We start from the raw sequence: 22,317 nt of genomic DNA on the forward strand, positions 1-22,317 counted from the left end.
CTCTCTGGCAGACAAGTGTGTCCCTGGTGGGCGCCACGGCATTGGCTGAAATCTGGGTAGGGTGTTAATATGTCTCTGTGTTGCATAGGTGGGCAGGTGGGTGCCAGGGTCGGAGCAATTATTGTGGAAAGAAAACAAGTAAGATTTTGGAGAAAGTCTGGACCGTTAACTCCTTTCCATTTTCTTTCCTCTCAATACTCCCAAATTATATATCCTTCACCAAGAGATTTTTATTTTATCTTTTTCTGTGTTTCATTCACCATGTGTTAAGCATGAATGCCTACCAACAGATGAGGAAGCATGCCAACCAATGGGCAAGAGCCACATAGCTAGTAAATGGTGGAACCAGGGTTTGAACAGGTCCATGACTCCAAGTCGAGTGCTCTTCACCCTCTACCCTCTGTAACCTCCCCCCTCCATCCCCGCTTTTGAAATGGAGGCTGGCTCCCAGATAGGCTAGGGCAGTATGATGACATCTTCAAAACTTCAACATTCAGGAACTTTACATAAGACCCCAGTGGAACCAGCCAAGTCATTCTGAGTCTCCAGGTCCACCCTACAGGACAGGATCACTGCTCTGCTCCTGGCTCCCTATGCTCTCCCTCTTTGTTGACAGTGTGGCCAAAGCACTAGGTGATGGTACCTGGGATGTCAACTCCCTCCAAACAGGCCTTGCACAGAGGTCTAGGACCAGGGCTGGTGGCTGTATTCTGATACCCAGGAATGGCTCCTTCATTATTATGCCCTCTTGCTACTATACACAATATTTTTAGAGCTGAAACCTAGGCTGGGCCTCCAGGAATAACTCTCAGATCCACATTGCCAAACTGGCCTTCCAAGGGATCCTCTGCCATGTCTTGAAAGGTGAGGAAGGCCACCTACTGAAGCTATGGTGCAGGGATCAGGAGGCTGCTACCATTCCTGCTGCCATTCCTTCTGCCACATTGCTTCTTGACATCCATGAATCTGGTGACCAGACCCTGCAGAGCTGTTGCAATAGGAAAGCCATTGCCCACCCCAACTGCTCCTTCCCCAAGTGTCTATGGCTTTGCTAGGCAGCAGAAAACATCAAAGCAGCAGGAAGGTGACCTCCGTCTCCTTACTGTCTCCCAGATCTCTCCAGTTCATCCAACTGGCAGAATATAATTCACGTCTAGACTAGCTGCAAGGATCTGATAAATGTGGTTTACAAATTTCTGGCCACTGCAGTACAAGAAAGAGTTTAAGATGGATGCTGAGTGCCAACCTACCATATCTACCTTATAGGATAAGAAAAAATACTGAATGCTTATAATAAATATTCCAAAGATTTTCTAAATGGCTCTAGCTTAACATTTATTTAATGAAATTTTAAAAAGTCTGATGTCTCTGAAGATTATGGGCCTGGTCACATATGCCAGGAGTCCCCTTAATCATCCAGAGGGTGGCTTCTCTTCAGCGATATCACCATTGCAAAGTTCAGAAGGCTTCTCATCCATTAGGCGATTATATCCTAAAAAAGAATTAAGTTATAGAAATAATACATGTATTATTTCAGTCTGAAAAATATAGTAAAAATACCTTTAATCCTACATCACTATCACAATGACCACTTCCCTCTCCCTGCGTGCATAATATTTACATCTTTGTAAATGTCATAGAGTTTTGTGTTGTTTCTTCACCCAACATTGTATCATAATCATTTCTCATCTTATTGCATAACATAACCACAATTTTTAATGGCCCCATAATAGTTCACTAATATACATGTCATCATTTACTCAGCCATTACCTTCTAGTCGAACATTTCAGTTGTTTCCAATTATTTAGTACTATAAATAGTGCTTTGAAGAGGAGCTTATGCACATGTAGACTTTTGTGGCACATTTCCAGAAGTGGAACAACTGGTTAATAATATGTACTGGTTAAAAGGTATCCATTTTTAAATGAGTATCAGTGGCTTTCGATCAATGTTTCTTAAAAATCACCTACGGTCGGGCGCCTGGGTGGCTCAGTCGGTTAAGCGTCTGCCTTCGGCTCAGGTCATGATCCCAGGGTCCTGGGATCGAGTCCCGCATCGGGCTCCCTGCTCAGCCAGGAGCCTGCTTCTCCCTCTCCCATTCCCCCTGCTTGTGTTCCCTCTCTCGCTGTCTCTCTCTGTCAAATAAATAAATAAAATCTTAAAAAAAAAAAAAAATCACCTACGGTAAAAGCAGGGAAAATTTTCTCTGCCAACACTAAACAGAGCTTGCCTCTACCTGTGACATCCTTATCACTTGCCTTGGGAGCTACTCTTGGCAGCTACCAAAAATGGGGAATTGGTGCCCTCGGCCTGGAAGCCTTGATCAACAATGCTCACATCACTGTATCTCAAATCCCTGAGAGGTGCCTGGGTTGCTGTGACCTGATCCTTGGAACCAGGGTGAGGGTAGAGTGGGTGCAGCATCTTCAGGATCTCCCCCACCCTTTCATATCTCAAGGCCCAGCTCTCCTGACCAGAAGGCTTCCCTGGATAAGGTGTCTGGTATCTCAGAAGCGTCACGTCTTGAGCCCCAGAACATGCACATTTGTGCAGATGCCATGCTTTCACAGAGACTTCCATAGACAGACAGGTCATTCCCCTACTTTCTGATTGCTCCTTCTTCGCGGAGATAGAGCAAGACAATATTGTTGAGGCTGAAATAAAGCTGCCTGGGTTACACTTGAAGAAGTCAGCTTGGGATGAGTTTAAGAACCAGGAGACCAGAGTCTTAAAAGGAAGGTAGATGCAATGCTGCAAGATTTTACTCGGAACCACTTGGCACCTGACTGAGACATCAGCCTGTAAGGACCTCCCGGGCATATCAGTCCTGAGAAAAATGTGCTGAAGGTGCCTCGGAAAGGCTCCATTCTGATGACTACTCATGTCTTGATCAGTCGGGGGCAGGGTGGTTTTAAGCCTCTTTGTGAAAATAAGAAGAGGAACAAATTTAGCTCTGTGTGCTTCCAGTGAGGGGAAAAAATTTCAACCAAATGAGTGTTCTCCCCAACCAAGCAGTCTAGCACAGGACCTTGACTCTGTCTCCTCCCCGGTATATGCCCTGTGCTGCCCAAAAGGTGATGCACCACTGATACCGCGCAGTGTCTCCAATTCTAGAACGCCACTCCACCCCCACGTGCGCCCTCACCCACTATCCGGCTATCATAGCTGCTCCATAAATGGCATTCGCAGCAACTGTCCCCTCTCCAGGCCTTAGGAATGCCAACACTTGCTGAGCAACGCTGTTTGCAAAACCCCGGTCTCTGGGAAAGGATTATCCGTTGTCCCTGATCTCTCTCCACCCCTGGCCACGTCCCCGCTGCGGGCCCGGACGACCCTCTCCAGTGACCACCAGACCCCCCACTCCGCCCAGCCTGCCCCATGCGCGGCAGCAGCACCCTGGAGCTAGTACAACTTCCCGGGACACCTCAACGTCTCCTCTCGCCCCCGTCCGGTTGCTTGGAAATTTGCACTGGACAGTGACGTCACACAGGAAGGCGGGACCCCAGTGTCCCGCACACCAATGGTGGGGCCGCGGCGGGCCTCTTCTTTTCCAGCGATTGGTGTCTCGGGCCCCTTTGCTCCACCCCAGCCCGCCATGGCGTCAGGCGCCGCAAAACCGGGGAGGTGGTTCCCACTTTAAGAAGTGAAGTTTTTCGCCCCCTCCCCCTCCCTGCCCACCTCCTGCAGCCTCCCGCGCCCCGCGGAGCTGGCGGATGGAGCTGCGCTGCGGCGGCGTAGGGAGCCAGGCTGTGGGGCGCAGGATGGATGGGGACAGCCGAGATGGCGGCGGCGGCTGCAAGGACGCCGGGTCGGAGGACTATGAGAACCTGCCGACCAGCGCCTCTTTATCCACCCACATGACAGCCGGAGCGATGGCCGGGATCCTGGAGCACTCGGTCATGTACCCGGTAGACTCAGTGAAGGTGAGGCGCGAGGAGACTTCAGGGACGGAGCGAGCGGACAGGAGAGTGCGCGCGCGTGCGTTTGCATCCCGCGCAAGAGCAGCCTGCGGGAGCGCCCCGAAACCACCTCTCCTCCCGGCTGCGGCGGGCGTGGGGCGCGGCACCCCCGCTCTCGCCGCGAGCGCGCCGAGCCGCTCCTTCCGCCGCGCGCCTGGGCCCCGGGGGCGCCCCTAGCCCACGAGGGTGCTCCGACCGGCGCCACGCACCGCCGCTCCCACTGCCTTCCCCACCCGGGCTGCTGGGGGCGCTGCGGCGGGGGAGAAGAATTGGCGAGCGCCCCCGGTCTCGGCGGTGGCGGCGGGGTGCCCGAGGGAGGGCGATCGGTGCCGCTTTGCACAGTCTTACCACGTCTGCCCACGCGATCCGAGGGCTTTGGGGTTCCAGCTCTTCGCGGCTCCAGTGTCCGAGCCGCGGCGAGAGGCGTCCTCCGGTCCGTGCACGGTGGCCACGGCTGCCCACACGTGCGCAGTTTCCGAGGGAGCTGGCGGCCGGGAAGCGCTAACCACGCTAGCGCCGGGAAACGTGGCCCCTGCTCGGCCGTGCGCGCTCCGGCCCGGGTGCGTGGCTTCGGCTCCCAGGGTCTCTGGGGAGGCGTAGGAGTGGCAGGCGTTCTCCTGGTTCTTGGCAGCTCTCTTGGGAACACCGGTTCAGCGACGCCCTACGTGATCCCCTTTTCTCAGGGTTTCTGCACCTCTTCCCCCAGAAGTTCGGGCGGCTGAGCAGCCTAGAGGCAGTGAGCCCTGCAGTGACATTTGCCTTCTCTTTTTGTTGCAGGGAGGAGGGCAGGCAAGGAGAGCATGTGCTATACAACTCTTACTGTGGGTTGTGTAATAGGCACTCGGGTTGCCTGTTACTTCCCCAGGTAGTTTTACGTGCATTTCTGCAAAGAGGCAGCGTCAGCCAGGCGGATTTTTCCTGTTAGCCTGAGAGCTGCCTTCTGTCCGCCTGTTCAGGAAGGTAATGCTGGTATTGACATCTTGCACTTCTGTAGGCATAACTCGTCGAATTCATCCAGCAACCCGGGGATTAACAGATGAAGAAACTGAGGCAAAGAGCTATGAACTGATTCACCTGCCTGGGCTCATACTCCACCTGTTTCCTCTGACTGCAGCCCAAGAGTGCTTTCTGAGATTTGGGACCTCCCTGGTTGGCAGTTATCTTGAAAGGCAGGGCCCACCGAGCTCCCCCACTGGCAGCTGTAGCTTGTTGCTGATCCTGGCCCCACTTGCAAGGAGTGAAGACCAGAATGTCTAAGTCAGGGTTTTCCCTGCCCTGGGCAGCTCTCTGGGAGCTGGCAGTCAGCGGACAGACAGGAGTCCAGTGAGAGAAAGCATGGGCATTTGCAGTAAGGTGAGGCCCAAGCCTTTGATGATGCTGCTGGGCCTGAGGTATCACCTCTTCGGACCCTCCAGCATCCCCAGGGGGGAATTAAGGGAACGGCCCTTGCTGCCAGGGTTATGGAGGGCATGGGGGAGATTTTGCCTCGTAGGTTTTCACAGCTTCTCCAGGAAAGACCCTGGACAGATACCAGGTGGCATATGTATAGGAAGGAATCCGTCACATGTAATACAATTTCCCATATTCGAAGCTGTTGTCTCCAGTGCCTTGGACAGAGTATGGGGAAAGTTAGGGGCAGGGAGATGTTAATCGAGCAGGCACCGGACCCACAGGGTGGCAGAGATGAACGTTCCATTGAGGAACTATGCCACATGTGAGGTTTTGCTGAGTGTGGTTCAGAGCATCACTACAGCTTATCTTTAGGATTAGATGCAATTAGTCATGCCTTTTCAACTCCCTATGTCAGTCTAAAGAGGCATTCGTCTTATATGTTTAAATTGTGTGTTCTGTGTTTAGTTTCTTCCCTGCCGCTCCTTCTGCCCCGTAGACGTCGTATGTTTTAATCCAGATGTCACTGTGTACTTAGTATTACTTTACATAGCAGTTTTCACCTGCAGATAGGTAACAGGGCTGTCCCAGACAAGTCACTCACCTTATGGGGCTTGACTGTAAAATGAAGGCCCTGGTTACTAGTAAGGGCTTCTTCTGTCTTTAAGCATGCAGGTTTGGTTTTAAAGCACCTCGTTTTTCACCACAACTTTCTCAGACGAGGGTAGCAAGGGTTCTTCTTTTCATTTTTCAGCTGAGACAAAAGGCACAGAGAGAGTGTTAAGTGGTGTGAGCCCCGTTGCATGATCCCAGGGAGGCTGCAGCCGAGTGCCAAGGTCTGCCAAGATCAGCACAGTTGTCTGTGCCCAGCGTGACATATCAGGGACGTATCCATGCTTCAGTCATGGAAATGGTTCACTTGGGGAAACCTCGACTGTGTTCTTCTTAAATATTTTGGGTGATGGAGACCGTGAGTAAAGGAGTCAGGAGCCCTGGGTAGGGTTTCCAGCCCTGCCCCTAACTTGCTTCATGCCTCAGGCACTGTTCTGTGCCTTAGTGTTGTGTCTGTAAAGTGGGGGCTACGGGCCAGTTCAGTATTTCTCCCCATTCTTAACTTGTCCCCCTTTCTACTTACACAGAACACCCATTGTCCTCTTTTATGATACTTGAAATTCCAAAGAATTATTACAGTCGAAGCCATGTCAGTGTAAATTGTATGCTGGAAAAATTATCTCTGATTTTATAAGTTACACATTTTGAACTTCGAATATGTGAGGTTAAGTGAGAGTATCAGGTGGGCCCGCTTTTCCCAGTTTTTCTGTCCTAGTTGGTGTAGACCATGGAAGTCAGTGCTGGTCACTTTGACCATTGAGCCAGATGAGCTGCTTGCTGCTGTGGTCACAGGGGCAGAAAGCCAACCTTACTAATGCTTAAAATTATTATGTTAAATATGCTTTCCCATGAAGCCACATCCTACCCCCCCCTCAGTGTCACTTTAATTACCTGTGTTTTTCAAACTGTGGGTTGTGATCCATTAATGGCATCAACATTTTAAGAAAGATTAGTCTCTCTCATGGTCAGAGTACAAAATACAAGTGTGTGTGGCATATAGTAAGAAGTGTTGCTTGGTGAAATTGTTTGGGTTGTATGTGTGTGTTTGTGTCCCCTGGATGGCTGTGTAAAATCCCCTTCTGACTCGGAGTTATGGCCAAAAAAGTATGAAGAACACTGAACCTAATGATCACTAATGTCTCTCAAGCTCCAGCAGTCTGTGATTATTAAAGGGTTATTTGGAAGACCTTCGGCAACTTTTCTGCTCCTTCCTGTGCCTTCTTCTCTCATTTAGTCCCTGGGGGTGGACTGTGAGTGCTTATGAATCCATACAGGGCCAGGCCACCCGGACTTCTTGTCAGTTCCCAGTAACTGTATGGTCTGCATGGTACCAAGGGAAGGAGCATGGGGGCCCCGCAGCGCTTTCGCCAACCGGTAGCAATTTCCCCTTCCTTCCCAACTGGGGCTTTGCAGCAGGTTTTCCATGATTCTCTAGCTGGTGCTCCAGAGTGGCAAGTGGCGTGGTCACCTAGACCAGCACGTGGGGTGGCTGCGAGAAGCCCTGGTTGGGAGTGCTCAAGACCGTGGGGAGAATGCCAGGTGGGCGGAGGAGGAAATTCCAACCAGATTAGGCACACCATTCTAGACCACGCTGAATCCCGTGGTGGTGAAAGCGGGGGGCAAAAGGAAACAGGAAAGATTTGAAGAGAGGGAACTTCCGCTGACCCTTTCTCGGCCCTTCCCTTTGCTTCTCAGGGAAACGCTGCCTTTAACTGTGCCAGGTGAAGCCCTCCTTCCCAGCTGGGTGCCGTCCATGGAGAGGAGCTGGCAGCGAGGGGGTGAGGCTCAGCCTTCTCTTGAGGAGCTGGTGGGTGCTGAGCCAGTTGGAAAGCTCGGTTGGCCTCAGGGGTTTCCGTAGCTGGCCTTGCTGAGCTTTGAGCCGCAGTGAGCCAGGCAGGTGCCAGGACGGCTCAGCATTCCTCACCTTCTGAGTTTGCTCCTCAGGGTCCCAGCCATGCAGGCTGGCTGGTAGGCAGGGTGCTCAGCGGGAGGGTGAGGGTGGCAGCCAGAGTCCCCTCCCACCCACTGCAGTGTTTTCAAAACCAAGTACAGTTCAGTAGCTGCCATTCAGCTTCAAAAGGGCGTGAAATCCCAAATTGCTCGAGTTCTTGCAAGAAAATTATAGTCATTTTTCTGTCTCTCTTCTCCTGTCTTGTCTCCTTCAGGTTCCTCCCCTCCCTTTTTTTCTGTCTTTAAGTGGGTGATGCTTTTCTAAAAGGTGCATTTGGAAGGGGTATGGAGTCAAGAAAGGCGTACTCTGGAACTCGTGTCCTTTTCTTTGCTTCTTGCCCACCGGTGCTGTTGCCCGGATCTGCACCTGGCAGGCCTGCCACTGGAGGAGGGGGCAGACCTGACCCAGCCCCCTCCGCCCGGAAGTGGGGGAGGGGCAGTCTGGGCCAGGGCTTGAGGGGGCGCCCCTAGGATTCTAGTGGGCAGGGAAGGTGCCCTCACCTCTTCAGTAGGGAGAGGCAGTTGGGCCTGAATGGGGGATTTACCTGACTGTGTCTTTAAAGTGCCCAGGGGTGTGCACATGTCACAGGGGAGAGGGGGCATTGCTCTGTGGAGTGTGTGTGTCCTGTATCTCTTCCTGGTTTTCTTTTGGGCATGTTTTAACTACCTTTGGCCATCTCATTCACGAGAGCTTTTGTCCCATCTGCTCTTCGGAGCAATGACCGACTGTAGTCCGCTCTCCCTGTTTGATGGGCGTGGGTTTTTGACCCCCTTCCAACTTCAGGAGGGCTGCCTTTACCCAGCCCACTGGATGAACTAGCTTCTGTGTTGAATGAAGCCTTTGGCAGTCTCTCTTAAACCCCAGAACATTCTGGCTTTCTTCATATTTCTCCTAGTACCCAACATTTCCTTCTCAGAGAATTTTCCTTTTCTTTTTTTAATCCTCAGTGAGCCCTCCGGCCTCCTCAGTGCTGGCTGCAGACGCATCTCTACAGTCCTGCTTTTTGCGGGAGCTCTTTGGAGGGCATTGTGAGCCCTGAGCCTGCCCTTCCCCTCCCGGCCTCCACCTTGAATGTTCATGGCTGGCGTTTTCCATAGAGGGGATGTATCTAATCACTTTGTCTTTCGCTCTAGACCTCCCCTCAAGCTCTTTTGAGCCACGAGTCTCACCCTCAGAGAACTATCTTGGGGAGATTCAGATCCCTAGTCTTTGACTTACTGGTTGGGGCAGAGCCACTTCGCTTTTCTGAGTTGTAATTGCTTTGTCTGTAAAATGCAGATACTAATTTTCTCGCTGGTTTCTCTCTCCTGACCTAGCTTTCCATTGCTTTCTTCTTTCTTTATTTTTCATCACACCCCGCGGAAGTGCCTTAGAACAAGCTCCCTTATATCTGCACCGAATGTTCCTTCCCGTCTCCCCGTCCTGATAGAAATCCAGCTCTTCTCCCGAGGCCTGTCCTTCCCGGAAGCCTCTCAAGTGTAAGATTCCCGTCAGCTCGACCCCAGTCACCTCTGGGGCTCCTGCCGTCTCACCGTGACTGACCGGCCTCTTAGCCTCCCCTCTTCTTGGAGGCTCCGGTCCTTCCTCTTCTCTCTCTCTCTCTCTTTCATCTGCTCACCTCCGCCTCCAGCCTGACTTACGCTGAGAGGCAGGAGGCAGAGGCAGGAGGTGGAGTGGTGAGGAGCAGGGGCCTTTGAGCCAGACCGTGTGGACTGGGTCCTGGCTCCGCTTAGTGTGACCTTGGGCAGGTCCCTCCTCCTGTCTTCTCTCTGTGCCCCATTTCCTGTCAGTGCAAAGGGGAGAGGGGCTGTGAGGCTTCAGTCCCTAGAGCACTGATGAGGGAGCCTGCTGTGCATTGAGTGCTCCCTGGGGCTCAGTGCTCACCTTCATCTCCGGCATCGTCAACAACATAGTTTTGCAGCTACTTTCCCCGTTCTCTCTGGACGTTGGTGTCTGGCTCACAGACTGCTTCCACCACGAATGAATCCCATCATCACTCTGAGAACGTCCCCTCCTGGGCGCCACCGGACTAATATCCAAATCCCCGTGTTCTTTATGCCCCTCAGGTTGATGGCCTGTGACTCCACGGGGCCTCATCCTAACCCCGACGGTTTCCGCCTCTGAGATCTTGAATCCACATGTGTCAGCCTGGCCCCACTGCCTAGGCCTCAGCCTGGCCCCGTCTTCCTCATCCACACGGGAGCCTGTGGCCCGCCGCTGCAGCCATTCCAGGGACCTCTCTTTCCCTGCCTCACTGGTCTGCCCAAACCCTGGTCCTGGATGACCCAGCGCCCCGTTGGGCAGGCGAGCCCCTCTGGAGAAAAATCGCGTGTTTGTCGCCCCTGGCGGTGCCCTGTGTGCGCATGCCTCTGGGGCCCTCAGCCTGTCCTTCTGGGTGTCCTGGGCAGTCTATTTCTATCCTCCTCGGCAGCTCCTCAAACTCCCATCCCTCCGCCTTCTCAGCCCCTGCGTGGCGTCTTGCTCCCTCGTTCAGAGAGAAAGCAGGACCCCGGTCAAGCTCACACCTTCCTGTCACTGTCCTTCCAACCAGCATGCTGTTCCCCGCCTTCCTACTGTCATAGGGAAGAGGCTCCCTCCTTTGTCAAAGGTGAATCAGCGGGCCTGGGGCAAGGCGGTGTGTGGGAACCAGCCACGGACACCTGCATTCAGTCCTGCGTCTCCATCGGGGCGCGTGAGTGACCCCTGTCAGCTCAGTGTCCTTGTCTGCAGAGCGGGGATGTTAATACGCAGCCCTCCCTTCCAGGGCCGGTGAAAGAATTGAATGAGGCATCTCCCGAAAAGCTGTTGCTGCCGAGTCTGCTGTATAAATGTGCTATAAATGGTCATGCTGGTGGCTATTTTGGTCATCTCTCTCATGAGTAACTCGGTTTCAGTATCTTTTGCCTTCCCCCGACCAGTGATTCCTTCTTTAAAGCATTTATACAGTCCAAACTTGTCCCATCTTAAATAACAAACACCGGACGTCTCACCTTGACCCCGGGGGCCCCAGGGGTCTTTCTCCTTAAAATAACAAGTGTTAGGAAAGGATCGTTGACACTTGGTCTCTGCTTCCTCACCTTGTCCGCCCCCCACCCCTCACCGGCCAGGCCTTTGGCTCTGTGCTCACCACTCTGCTGGAAACCTCCTGGAGGCTGCTATGATCTCCTTGCTTAGAAACTCAGTCATTGTTTTCCTGGCCTCTCTGATGAGGGGGCAGCTGCCTGGTCTTCCTTAGCAGTCGGCCTGCCACCCTCTCTTCTTCCCTCAGTTTCCACCTGGGTCCCGGTCGCTCACGGATGGCACACTGGTGTCTCTGGTCCTGTCTTTCTGGGAGCTGGGCATCTGTTGCCTCACAGACATGTCGTAGACGTGGCTGCCTCGGTGTCCAGGATGTGCAGTGTAGACATCCCTGCCTCCCCTCCAGCCTGGGCCCCCTCCCTCAGGAACTTGGTGACCCTGTTCAGCCTTTCTCCCCCCTCTGCCCACTCTCCCCGCCATCCCCGACCCCCCCATATGTTTTTAAGACCCTTCCACTGGTACATCTGTAGTAGCTCTTGCCTTTGTTCATCTCCCTCTCACGGCTGCCACCTTGGTTTCGGAGACTCACTGTCTCCTTTGCATTGATGGCGTCCCTGACCACCCGAGTCGCAACTGAGTACACCCTCCTTCCCCTGGCCCCCACTTCCCTGTCGCCTGGCCCTGCTGTTTTTCTCCACAGCCAGTGTGTTACCTTCTAACACACAGTGCCATTTACTTACATTTATTACTTATAGTCTTTGCATAGTTTATTCATATTTAGACTATTATTTATGGTCTGTCTCCCCTTATTTGAATGTAAGCTCCCAGTGGGCAGGAATCTTGCTCTTTTGTTCTCTGGTATGTTCCCATGGCCAGAAACCATACCTGGCACACAGTAGGTGCTCAGTTAAGGATTTGTTGAATGAATTCCTGTAAATCATTCATAGCTGGTCCTGTTCGCGCTCACTGCTGAGCCCTGCAGCTTCCGTGCAGGCTGCAGCTTTGTCTTCTTAAATAGGGAAGAGTCGCAATCCCCACCTTTCAGGTGTAGTTACTACATCTAGAAAGAAAATGCAGCCAGGTTTGCAGTGAACTCTGTTTAAGCCGTGAACGTAATTTAAAAAGTATAATGCTCTCTGCAGGTGCCAGGTCATGGTTTTATCAAACTGGGAACCTGTTAAAAGATAAGGTTAGCTGATTGGAATGGAAAATCCAGCCTGTTCTGCACATGAGCAGAGCCGATGCCAGGGGCTGAGAACCAGCCCCATTTTCTGCGTGTCATATCAGGTGGTCTCTCTGCCTCATATGCCCCTAGCTATCCCCGTTGCCTGCAGAATAAAGCCTGAACCTTGAGCAGTGTGCAGAGACCCAGACCAACTCCCCTCTGACTTGTCCACCAGAGTGAGTATTTAAAGGTATTCTGTGAATAGTGGTTGAATGAACGTAGGCACAGTTGTTTTAAGGAGATGTGGTGGTGGGCGCCTGGGTGGCTCATTTGGTTGGGTGGTCTGACTCTTGTTTTCGGCTTGGGTGATGACCTCAGGGTTGTGGGATCAAGCTGCCCGTCAGGCTCCACACTCAGCAGAGATTCTGCTTGAGTTTCTCTCCCTCTGTCCCCACCGCACCCCCCTCATGTGCACCCCCCCTTTCTAAAATAAATAAATAAATCTCTCCAAAAAAAAAAAAAAAGAAGAGATGTGGGGAAAAAAGTTCTTTGAAACATGCTATTAAACAAATGCTAGTTTTAATTTTTTTGGTGTGTGTTGTTTTTTTTTTTTTTTAAGATTTTATTTATTTATTTATTTGAGAGAGAGAGAGAGAAACAGCATGAGAGGGGATAGGGTCAGAGGGAGAAGCAGGCTCCCCGCCGAGCCGGGAGCCCGATGCGGGACTCGATCCCAGGACTCCGGGATCATGACCTGAGCCGAGAGACACAGCCAGAGAGGGATCACAAGCAGGGGGAGTGGGGGAGGGAGAAGCAGGCTTCCCGCTGAGCAGGGAGCCTGATGCAGGGCTCGATCCCAGGACCCCAGGATCATGACCTGAGCCGAAGGCAGACACTTAACGACTGAGCCACCCAGGCGCCCCATTGTTTGTCCTTTTTTTGCAGTAGAATTCGCAAGCCACAATTCTATCCCGATGAGGCTGTTAATTCATTTGGCCACCCACTTCATTCCATGCTTACTGCGCGCCTTCCCTGCCAGTCTCTGTGCTAGACACCGGGCAGCAAAAATAAGTCCTGGCCCCTGTTCCCAGAGCATTGCTCCCTATAATTAGATCCTGAGCTAAGGTGGCTGGACTGGCTCCCTTGGAATGGCCCAACTTGGTATTTACTTTCAAAGGGGCACAAGGTCTGGGGTGTCCGGACTCTGGAGTGCTCAAGCTGCCATCTTGCAGGTCCGGAGGCTGCCTGGGGAGCATCATTCTGGGCTTCTTTGCTGTGCAGTCTTGAGTTGGCTCCTTCCCTGGTAGGAGACAGTGGCCCTCAGTTGTCCTCCCCACCCCCCGCCCCCCGATCCTCTTCCTCACCCCTGAGGTTGTTAGTCATTCTGGAAGCTGAACTTGGCTCCCAGAAGGTGCCTCTGAAAACGTCCTCCACCCTACCAGTAACCCCAGACAGTCGGGAAGGGCCGTTGTCTGGTCACTAAGAGGTGTTACGGTTTCACATTCATGCTTTCTCTCTGAAGAGAAAACAAAACATGTTGAAATAGAAATCCCAGCAGCAGCTTGGCTGAAGCAAGAGTTGCATAACAGCTTTAAGAAACGTCTGGCCATTGTTGGGTCAAGTGGGGGGCTGCAGCTTCGTGTTGCTGAGAGGACTTCCTTTGGGGCCTCTGGATCTCGCATCCAGCGAGAGACCCAGAAAGCGGTGGCACCCTGAGGTCTGGCTGGCAGAAGCCCCTGCCCGGTTGCTCCTTGTGGTGACAACTTTGGTTCCCTGGCACGGCCATAAGGCTCCATTTGAGATGCTCCTGGGGGCAGGGGCTGGTGAGGGCCATGTGTGCTGGCGTGGAAGCCTCTAGAAAGGGCACTGCCCCGGGGCCATGGACCAGTTTTGAAACCTTGGCCACGTTACTTCTCTAGGCGAAGCTGGTGTCTCCTTGTCTCACAGGCTAATACTAATCTTCTAGACTAACAGCATCTGCTCACCCACTTGACGGGGCTGTTGAGAAGCTCAGGCAGGATCGTGTTTGTGGGCGGCTTTTGTAAACCCGGACTTGCCCAGATAATGCCAGATCGTATCAGAGGCAATATGCTTAATGATTAAGAGAGGAGAGCGGTTCGGGTTCACAGCACAGGGTCTGGGGCCAGACTGCCCGGGAACGGTGCCTAGACAAGCTGCTGACATACTCTCTGTGCCTCATTTTCCTCATCTGTAGAACAGGGATAATCACAGTACCCACCTCAGAGTGTTGCTATGACAATTAATTACAGTACACCTCGAGTGTTAAGAATAGCGTCAGGTACCTGGTAAGCATTTGGTTAATTTTAGCTCTTCTATCATTTCTAAAAGTGTTATTACTTGAACGCCTGTTTATGCTTGTATGTTGCTTTTGCACTTTATATTGCACTATTTTTGTACTGTTCCCACCTGCATTCTGTCATTGGATTCTCTTAGCTCTCCTTTGAAGGTGGGAAGAGGCATGTGCTGTTTCTCATTTCACAGATGAGAAAACCGAACTTCAGAAAAATAAGATGCTCTGGAAGTTGGGCATTTTCTGTTACTCCAGAGCTAAAGGGGGACAGTGAGGAAGGAAGCAGGTGGGAGCAAGCAAGTGAGGTGCCGGGGAGTAGACTCACATGTTAATGGCAGCAGAGCCCCTGAGCTGGGTTCTGAGACGAGATGATGCGGCCCCAGCTGCGTTTTTGGGAGGGAGGAACTGGAGTTAAGGGAGCACCAGCAGCGACTCAGAGTCCAACATGGAACGCAGGGAAGAGGAGCAAAGATCACCCCGTCTTCCCTCCCTGTCCCGTCTGCTCACTGCCTCTAGGAAGAAAATAGAGCCAGGCTTGCAGCAGACAAACCTTCCTACTGTTTAAAAAGTATAAAGCTCTCTGCAGGTGCCAGGTCGTGGTATTTATTATCAAATGGGGATCCTGTGAAAGGGGTAAGGTTAGCTCATCGGAATGGAAAATCCAGGCTCTATTTCCAGCCACTGTGGGATTCGCTGCATGGCCTCGGGCGCTTCACCTCTCTCCTTACACAGTGTCTCCCATCTGTTGAGTGAAGACCAGGGTAGCCCCTCTGCTCCCGCCTCGTTCGCTGGGTTATACTCAGAGCCTGCTCAGAAACACATTCAAAACTGATCCCGTAGGGCTGGTGTTGAGAGGAGCTGCGTGTGGCTACTGAGATGAAGAACTGTGAATGACAGGGCCTTGTGCAGGGAGGACAAGCAGGGTGCCCCGGGGCAGTTAGGGCCCCGTTCATCTCTGGGGGTCAGCATTTGGTAGGCTCACTTTTACTTTTTAAGTGAGCCTGCCCCTCCAGTGCCAGGCAGATGAGGCTGGGGATTTTCCCACTGTGGTCCCTCCTGTCTCTGTTTTCCTTGTTTTTTCACAACTGCTGTCATAGAAAAGTAAGAGGGGAAGGAGGCAGGACACAGATGCCTTTGTCTTGAGGTCCTCCCGTCCTTGTTTCCGCATGCTGCCCGCTGTGAGGGTTTTGCTGGCCCCTTGCTTGCCCCGGGCCTGGCAGTAGGTGCGGAAGGTGGTGGGTGGACACGGGCAGCCCGCAGGAAGCTTGCCAGCCAGGCCTGCTCAGGACAGGAACACGCCGGGCACTGCCTCTGACTCGTAGTGCCCCACTCCCCCCGTTCCCCGGAATAGGGGATGTCCCAAGGATGTCCCGGGGCTGTCATGAGCCTGGATTAAAGGAGCAGGGTGGTTAGCTGATGAGCAGCTCTATAAAGAAGTCAGACCAGAGCGGGGAAGCCTTTCCAAAGGAAAGATGGTGGTGGTATATGTATACGTGTGTGTGACGGTGGAAGGGGCAGACCCAGGGCGTGTCTTAAGTGAGGAACCAAGTCAGTCTCTTTTCTTAGTCACTGTCTCCGTGCCTTATTTGCTAAATGTGGGCTTGTGTTAGCCTGATTCAGAGAACCGTGGAAGAGTTGAAAGGCCTTTGCAACAGTGCAGCTTCATCCGCTGGACTTCACTGAATGAAAGTAAGGAGCGAGGACATACGGAGAGTGACTGCATGTGCTGGGTACCAGGGAGCCGAGGGCTTGACACCTCAGAGGTCTCTCCCCGCAGAAGTCCCCATCTGGCAGGGAGGACAGATAGATTGATGAATCCTTCCTGTAGTGGGTGTTGAGCCTGTCCTCAGGGACCCTGCCTCTCATCTGGAGGGGTCAGGAAAGGGCCCCTCCAGGAATTCTCTCAGTATATCTAGACCAAAGTGGTTGCAGATGTTAGAACAAAGCTGTGCCATTCTCTCTGTCCCCTAGGCTGTCACATCCTGTCCCCAAGGTGCTCACCATAATCAGGACACCTACACCCCTCTGACACTCTGCTTTTGGGGTTCTGCTCGGAGCCTTCTGACTGCAGAATCCATGGAGACAGTTTTCGTGGTTCGAGGTCACCACACCGGGGCCTCCATGTGAGACCTGCCCCCTGTTCTGGAATTTTCTCGCCCCCTCCCCCTTCTCTGCAGTTTCTTCTTTTTCTCCCTCATGTTCTGGGGTTTTAATTCCCTGTCCGGCTCCCAAGTGATGGCCAGGTGGCTTTCCCTCCCTGAGTGGGACCTTTTACCGCAGTGTTAAAGACCAGAGGAAAGCGGGAACAAGGAGGGAGGGATGAAAGCTGTCGTACCGAAGGCATTTCTGCTCATAACTGGCTCATAATTAACGGGTGGCATTGGTGGCAAATACCGGCTTCAGGAGCAGCCAGGTAAGTGGCTGAAAATTAAATACCGTCACGTGACTTGTGGAGGGTCAGGGTTTGCCTGAGTGACCTTTACTAGCACAGGTCATGGCTTGTAGGGTTATGAGGGAGAGACCTGACAAACAATGTAGGTGACCAGTGTGCTTTCCCGAGGACAGAGACTGATCTGGAGCCCCGTAGCACCTGGACCTCTTCCTGACACTCCGATTCGAAGGTCATTCCTTTTCGCTTTTTAAAGGCCACTGTGGAGCTGGACATTTTTCCCCGTCCTCTCTTCCCTTTTAGCCTATCTGGCTCCAGTGGAGCCTCCTACAAAATGCAGAGAGTACAGTTCCCGGGGCTTGTCCCATCTGCCTGTGGCAGTTTTGATAAAGAGCCTGAAACTGGACTCTTGAGGAATGTTCCCCCTCGTGTCTGCATTAGTCCAGGGTTTAGACAGAAGTTCTTGGAACTCGCAGCTTTTGGAGACCAAGTCCTGTTTCTCTAAAAGGCCAGTCCAGTGACATGGGCAAGAATTGGGTGACTCCAAGGCCAGCCCTTTCTCTCCGTGTCTGCGGGTTCCCCTGGCACAGGAGGTCTTTGTTACCAAATCTGTTGGCTGAGTGTTTTGAAGGAGGACGTGTGTGGGCCTTTTCAGTGTCCTTAGACAATGCTGAGCTGTTAACCCAGAAGAAATGGTCAGGGGAGAAGCCAAGATTTGAGCTGGTTGAAGTTCTGCCATAGAAAGTGTCCTATCAGGACAAGGAGCTATCAGTGAAATGGCTAAAATCCTTCATAGTATGTGACACTTGGGAACTCGCTTTTAATGTGATTGATTGTATTTCATTTCTTTCCCCCCTTGAATCTTGGCTTCTCATATAACAAACTGAATTAACATACACGTATTTACACCATCCAGGAAGGATGGCGCGGTAAGTGAGCTTTCTTCGCAAATTACTGCATATTTATTGTTCACAACTAGAGCTTTAAGAATGTCCGCTTCAGAAGAGGCTTTTCATCACAAAAGCAATGTAATAGCAATAAGGAATATATTGACAAGTTGGCAGGACGCGCAGCGCCTTCTGTGCTTCCAAAAGAATCTTTCGAGTTTCGGGAGGAGGTAGAGAAGCGGTTGGCGCTGCCGTCTGTCATGATCAAGGGGTGCACGCTGGGACAGGTTCAGGTGGAAGCACGTTCCGTTTCTCCCTGGACTCGGCACTGTTCCCCCACGGGCTTCTGACGCCGGCAGCGGGTGCTCTCCCTGACCTTGGGTAAGAAGTCTCGTTTTCAACTTCCCCCGAGTGTCTCTTTCAAGGGTCCTTTGTATTTTCTGATAATCCAGGCACAAGACAGTTTCTGAAATTCTCTTTCCGACCCTAAGAACCGAAAGTCACTACAAAGCTGGACTTTTACCAGAAACTGCTTTAAATTGGAAACAGATTTCTGATCTCTGAGCAGCCAGTTTAAGGGACAGGGAGAACCTTTGTCAACCCAGAACTTGAGCACAAAGGGCAGGGAACAAACTAAGGAAAAGTGAGGCAAAAGCGGATTCTTTCTGTACATCAGCATTCGCCTTTTATTTTATATTTTTTAGCAGTTGGCTTTTTAGAGTGAATTGTAATTAGCTTAAGATGACCAGAGGCCCACCAACCGAGTGACTCTGAGAAAAGCACTTCACTTCTGCGAGTCTCAGTTTCTTCATCTGTAAAATGGCAAGATTGAACCCAAACTGAATGATCTCTTAGGAAGTTTCCAGTTCTAAAATTTCCACCCTTTATTTCCATGGGGCATTATAACTTTGGGACATCCTCTTCTGACTTTGAATGTATAGACTTGGAGACACTTCTCTTTAGAGGAGGACGCTGGAAGACCCCTTCCCCGGAATTTCTACCAGGGGGATAAGGAGCAGGGAGAGGAACCAGGTGCCAATATGCCATTTGGGGTCCCTGCATCCTAGTGCTAGTCCTTACTAGACTACTAGAAATTATAGTCTGTTTAATTTCCTTGAAACTTCCAACTACAATGCTTAAAGACTGAAAACCATTCATTCAGGCAATTCCAGAAATGCTGAATGGCCACAGCCCCACCCTGGAATCAAGGGGAGCCATGTAGCAGATGCCTCTGGAAGGCCCTGTTTATAACTCTGACTCCGTCCTGCCCTTTTACAAGTTCACTACCAGGAAGCTGAGTCATTGAGGGGTCAGCTGGCATGGCCAAGGTCAGGCAGCGTTGCCAGCAGCACAGATGCGTTAGCCCAGACGACCCGAGCATTTGGGGGAGCGCTTTTGGGAGTGACAGAGTGGGGTGGGCTCCTCACTCGGGAGGCTCTCGGCGGTGTCCCCTCACGGTGACGGGAGCACCACTTCTCCCCATGGTTTGTGCTCCCGTTTAGATTTCACAGTGAGAAACGTTCTCCTGTGTCCTTTACCTCCTTTCTCCCCCCCCCGCCCCTTCCTCCTTCTCTCTTCCCACATCCAAGGCCGGAGGTCAGAGCCAGACAGACTGAAGGGTGAAATGATCCTCACCGCTGCCGTGGTTTTCAGGGCTTACTGTGGGCTCAGTTCCCGGTGCTGCCAGGGACATCAGCCTTCTCGGGGCCTCTGGCCCCCTCCCACCTGCCACTGCCCGTGCCCCAGGTAGCCCCTGTGTGCTGAGCTCCACTTGCCCGACTCCCCAGGCTTCAGAGGCCCTTCCGGGACCCCTCCCCACATTTACAGGAGGCTCCCTGCCTTTGCTCTCCTTGCATTGTCCCCTTTACTCTGCTTCAGGACCCTTAGACTTTGTCATTTTTTTTTTTTTATTTGCATGGTTTTTGGTTTACTATCGTTGTCCTTACTAAGACGACAGACCCCTTGAAGGCAAGGACTCAGCCCCAGCACCCCTGTGGGCACACTGATGATGTTTGTGCAGTGGGGGAAAAAAACCCCGTAGTTTGACCACGCCAGGCTCCCGCTCTGCCTTCTGGAAACCCTTCTCGTCAGACGGCTTCAGTTTAAATCCTTTAAAGCCCTGGTTTCCAGGACGAGGGTTTTAGTCAGCATGAAAGCTCAACCATGATTGCAGGTCCCTGCCATTGCTTTCGGCATCCAGGAAAACGTAAACATGACTCCCCCAAAAGCTTATGAAACAGTTTGTCCATGCAGACATTTGTACGTGTAAGTGGATTCCGGAGGCTGGGAGGGGAATCTTCGGGATGTTTCCTTTGGTCTCTTTCCTCTGAGAGAGACCCGGAGAACATCAAGCGTGGTGTTTCTGGTATTTGGGGTTTCTTTCTCTGTCACTGGCTGGTGTGCAAGGTGTGTGAAGAAAGCAGGAGAACGTGCTCCCCAGCTGTGGCCTGACCCCACCCACACATAAATCAGCCAGCATTATGGAGATAATTGGATCTTAGCATTTGTGGGAAATCTGGCTTCAGTAACATCTGGGAAATTTACCCTGAACCCCTGCTTAGACCTCTAGCATACACTGAACTCTGGAGCCCAGCTCTGATGGGGCTACTTCCCTGTGTGGGAGGCCCCAGAAAGGCGCGTCGTGCATGTGGGACTCGGCTAGTGTGTAACCCTTTGGGGGAGCAAGCAGCAAGGAGACAGCTGTTTGGCAAGGGGCGCGCGTGCGGGGTTTCAAGGGCCTACTTTGTGTATGCCCGTGGGTGACATTTTGTGTCCCTCTGCGTCCTTGACCGTCGGTTATTGAGTGTGTCCGTTTTATAAAGCACAGTGCCAGGGCACTGAGATCGCAAATGCGTGAGGCCGTCCCCAGACTTTATTGGAAGACAGGCATGCAGACGCGTCACCTGATAATAATTATAAGTAGAGAAATGAGCAGGAGAAGGCTGGCGACAGGGCTGCTTTGAAAAGTCTTTTCCTCCTGTGGATAACAGGCTAATAGTGGGGCATGCTTTAGAAGGCAGGGCCTCCGTGAAGGGTGTGGAAGCTGGTGTTGCAGAAGCTGACAGGACCACGCTTGACTTGAGAAGCGCGCGCAGGGCTTCGGAGGCGCCCGGCTCCCTGGGCCTGTGTGGGACGGATTCCAGGAGGGCCGTCGCCTCCGCTCCGTGGCTCTGACGGCCTGTCACCCGTGTCGGCACCCAGTCTGTCACATACAAACACGTGGCTGGCTTTTGACAGCTCCCTCCATGCCTGAGCAGTTGGGGTACTGATCCCTGGGATGATATCTTTTGGGATGGCCCAGGCCAGAGTGCCCTGGACAGGGAAGCGCTGTCTCATTGAGGCTGGGGGCCAGCCTACCGGAAAGGACGGAGAGTCAAACTCTGCATCTTAGCCATTTCTGCCTCCCGGGGAAGCTTTGCCTTCTTTCTGAGAGCCTCTGGGCTGATCTTCCAGGTGCTTCCTTCCAAGGCAGGCTCTGGAGCCAGGAATACTGTTGTGTCTGGGGGATCGCGCTGTGCATTCGAGACCCCTGGCTGCCTTCACCAAAAACAAACAAATAAAAAAAAAAAAAAGACTGCTATCTCAGGTGTTAGAGGAAGTCTAGGGAATTATTTGATTGTGCCAGGATTTCAGATGTGGAATGAGCTATGGATTAGATTTAGGATTTTAAAAAGATTGTGGTAAAATACATATAAAATTTACCATCGTGACATTTTTTTCTTTTTTCTCATTTTCATGAAGTTTTTAATTTTAATTCCAGTATAGTTAACATACAGTGTTATATCAGTTTCAGGTGTACAGGACCATCTTAACATTTTTTTAAGAGATTTTATTTATTTATTTTGAGAGAGAGGAGAGAGAGAGAGAGGGAGAAGCAGGCTCTCTGCTGAGCAGGGAGCCCGATGCGGGACTCGATCCCCGGACCCTGAGCTCATGACCTGAGCCAAAGGCAGACACTGAACCGACTGAGCCACCCAGGCGCCCCCCCTCTTAACATTTTTAAGTGTGTAGTTCAGTAGTGCTGAGTACATTCACATTGTACAGCCACTCTCCAGAACTTCTTCATCTTCTCAGAGTAAAACTGTCCTCATTAAACAATCACTCCCCCTTCCCCCCCCACCCCCTGCAGCCCCTGGCAACCCCCATTCCGCTCTCTGTCCCTGAATTTGGCTACTCTAGGTGCCTCATGGAAGTGAAATCATACAGTATTTGTCTTTTTGTGATGGGTTTATCACATCATGTTCATCCTCATCCATGTTGTAGCTTGTGTCAGAACCTCCTTCCTTTGTAAGGCTGCATAATAATATTGTATGATAGACCACATTCTGTTTGTCCATTCACCCACGGATGGACACTTGGGTTACTTCCACCTCTTGGCTAGTGTGAATAATGCTGCTGTGAGCATGGGTGTGCAAATATCTCTTTGGGATCCTGCTTTCAATTTTTTTTCGTTATAAATCAGAAGTGGGATTGCTGGATCATATGATAATTCTGTTTTTAAATATTTTTTGGTAACCACTGTTTCCATAGGGGCTGTACCATTTTACATTCCCAAGGACAGTACACAAGGCTTCCAGTATCTCCTGGATTCCCCTCCCCTCTCCTCTTCTCTTCTTCCTCCCTCCCTCCCCCCCT

General features: G+C 51.9%; 1 protein-coding gene and 1 long non-coding RNA gene across 3 annotated transcripts in view; one reads left to right on the plus strand and one right to left on the minus strand.

Moving 5' to 3' along the window:
• Window positions 1–1,322: 1,322 nt before the first annotated feature.
• On the minus strand, window positions 1,323–4,770 carry LOC145718766 (uncharacterized). Its single transcript, XR_014142007.1, has 2 exons — window positions 4,309–4,770; window positions 1,323–1,492 (listed from the first exon to the last, which is right to left on the minus strand). It is a non-coding gene; the product is annotated as an uncharacterized LOC145718766 (long non-coding RNA).
• The window catches only part of SLC25A37 (solute carrier family 25 member 37), a 39,916-nt gene continuing 21,170 nt past the window's right edge, over window positions 3,572–22,317 (plus strand). The window contains exon 1 of one of the 2 annotated variants that reach the window (XM_081810257.1): window positions 3,572–3,924. In XM_081810257.1, the coding sequence (XP_081666383.1) occupies window positions 3,715–3,924 (210 nt within the window). In that variant the 5' untranslated portion in view covers window positions 3,572–3,714. Of the gene's footprint in view, window positions 3,925–12,312; window positions 12,332–22,317 lie in introns of those variants that run through there. The other variant, XM_081810263.1, reaches the window with a different exon arrangement.

Source organism: Leptonychotes weddellii, chromosome 2 (assembly GCF_054177405.1).
Source record: "Leptonychotes weddellii isolate Sample4059 chromosome 2, ASM5417740v2, whole genome shotgun sequence".
Lineage (NCBI taxonomy): Eukaryota > Metazoa > Chordata > Mammalia > Carnivora > Phocidae > Leptonychotes > Leptonychotes weddellii.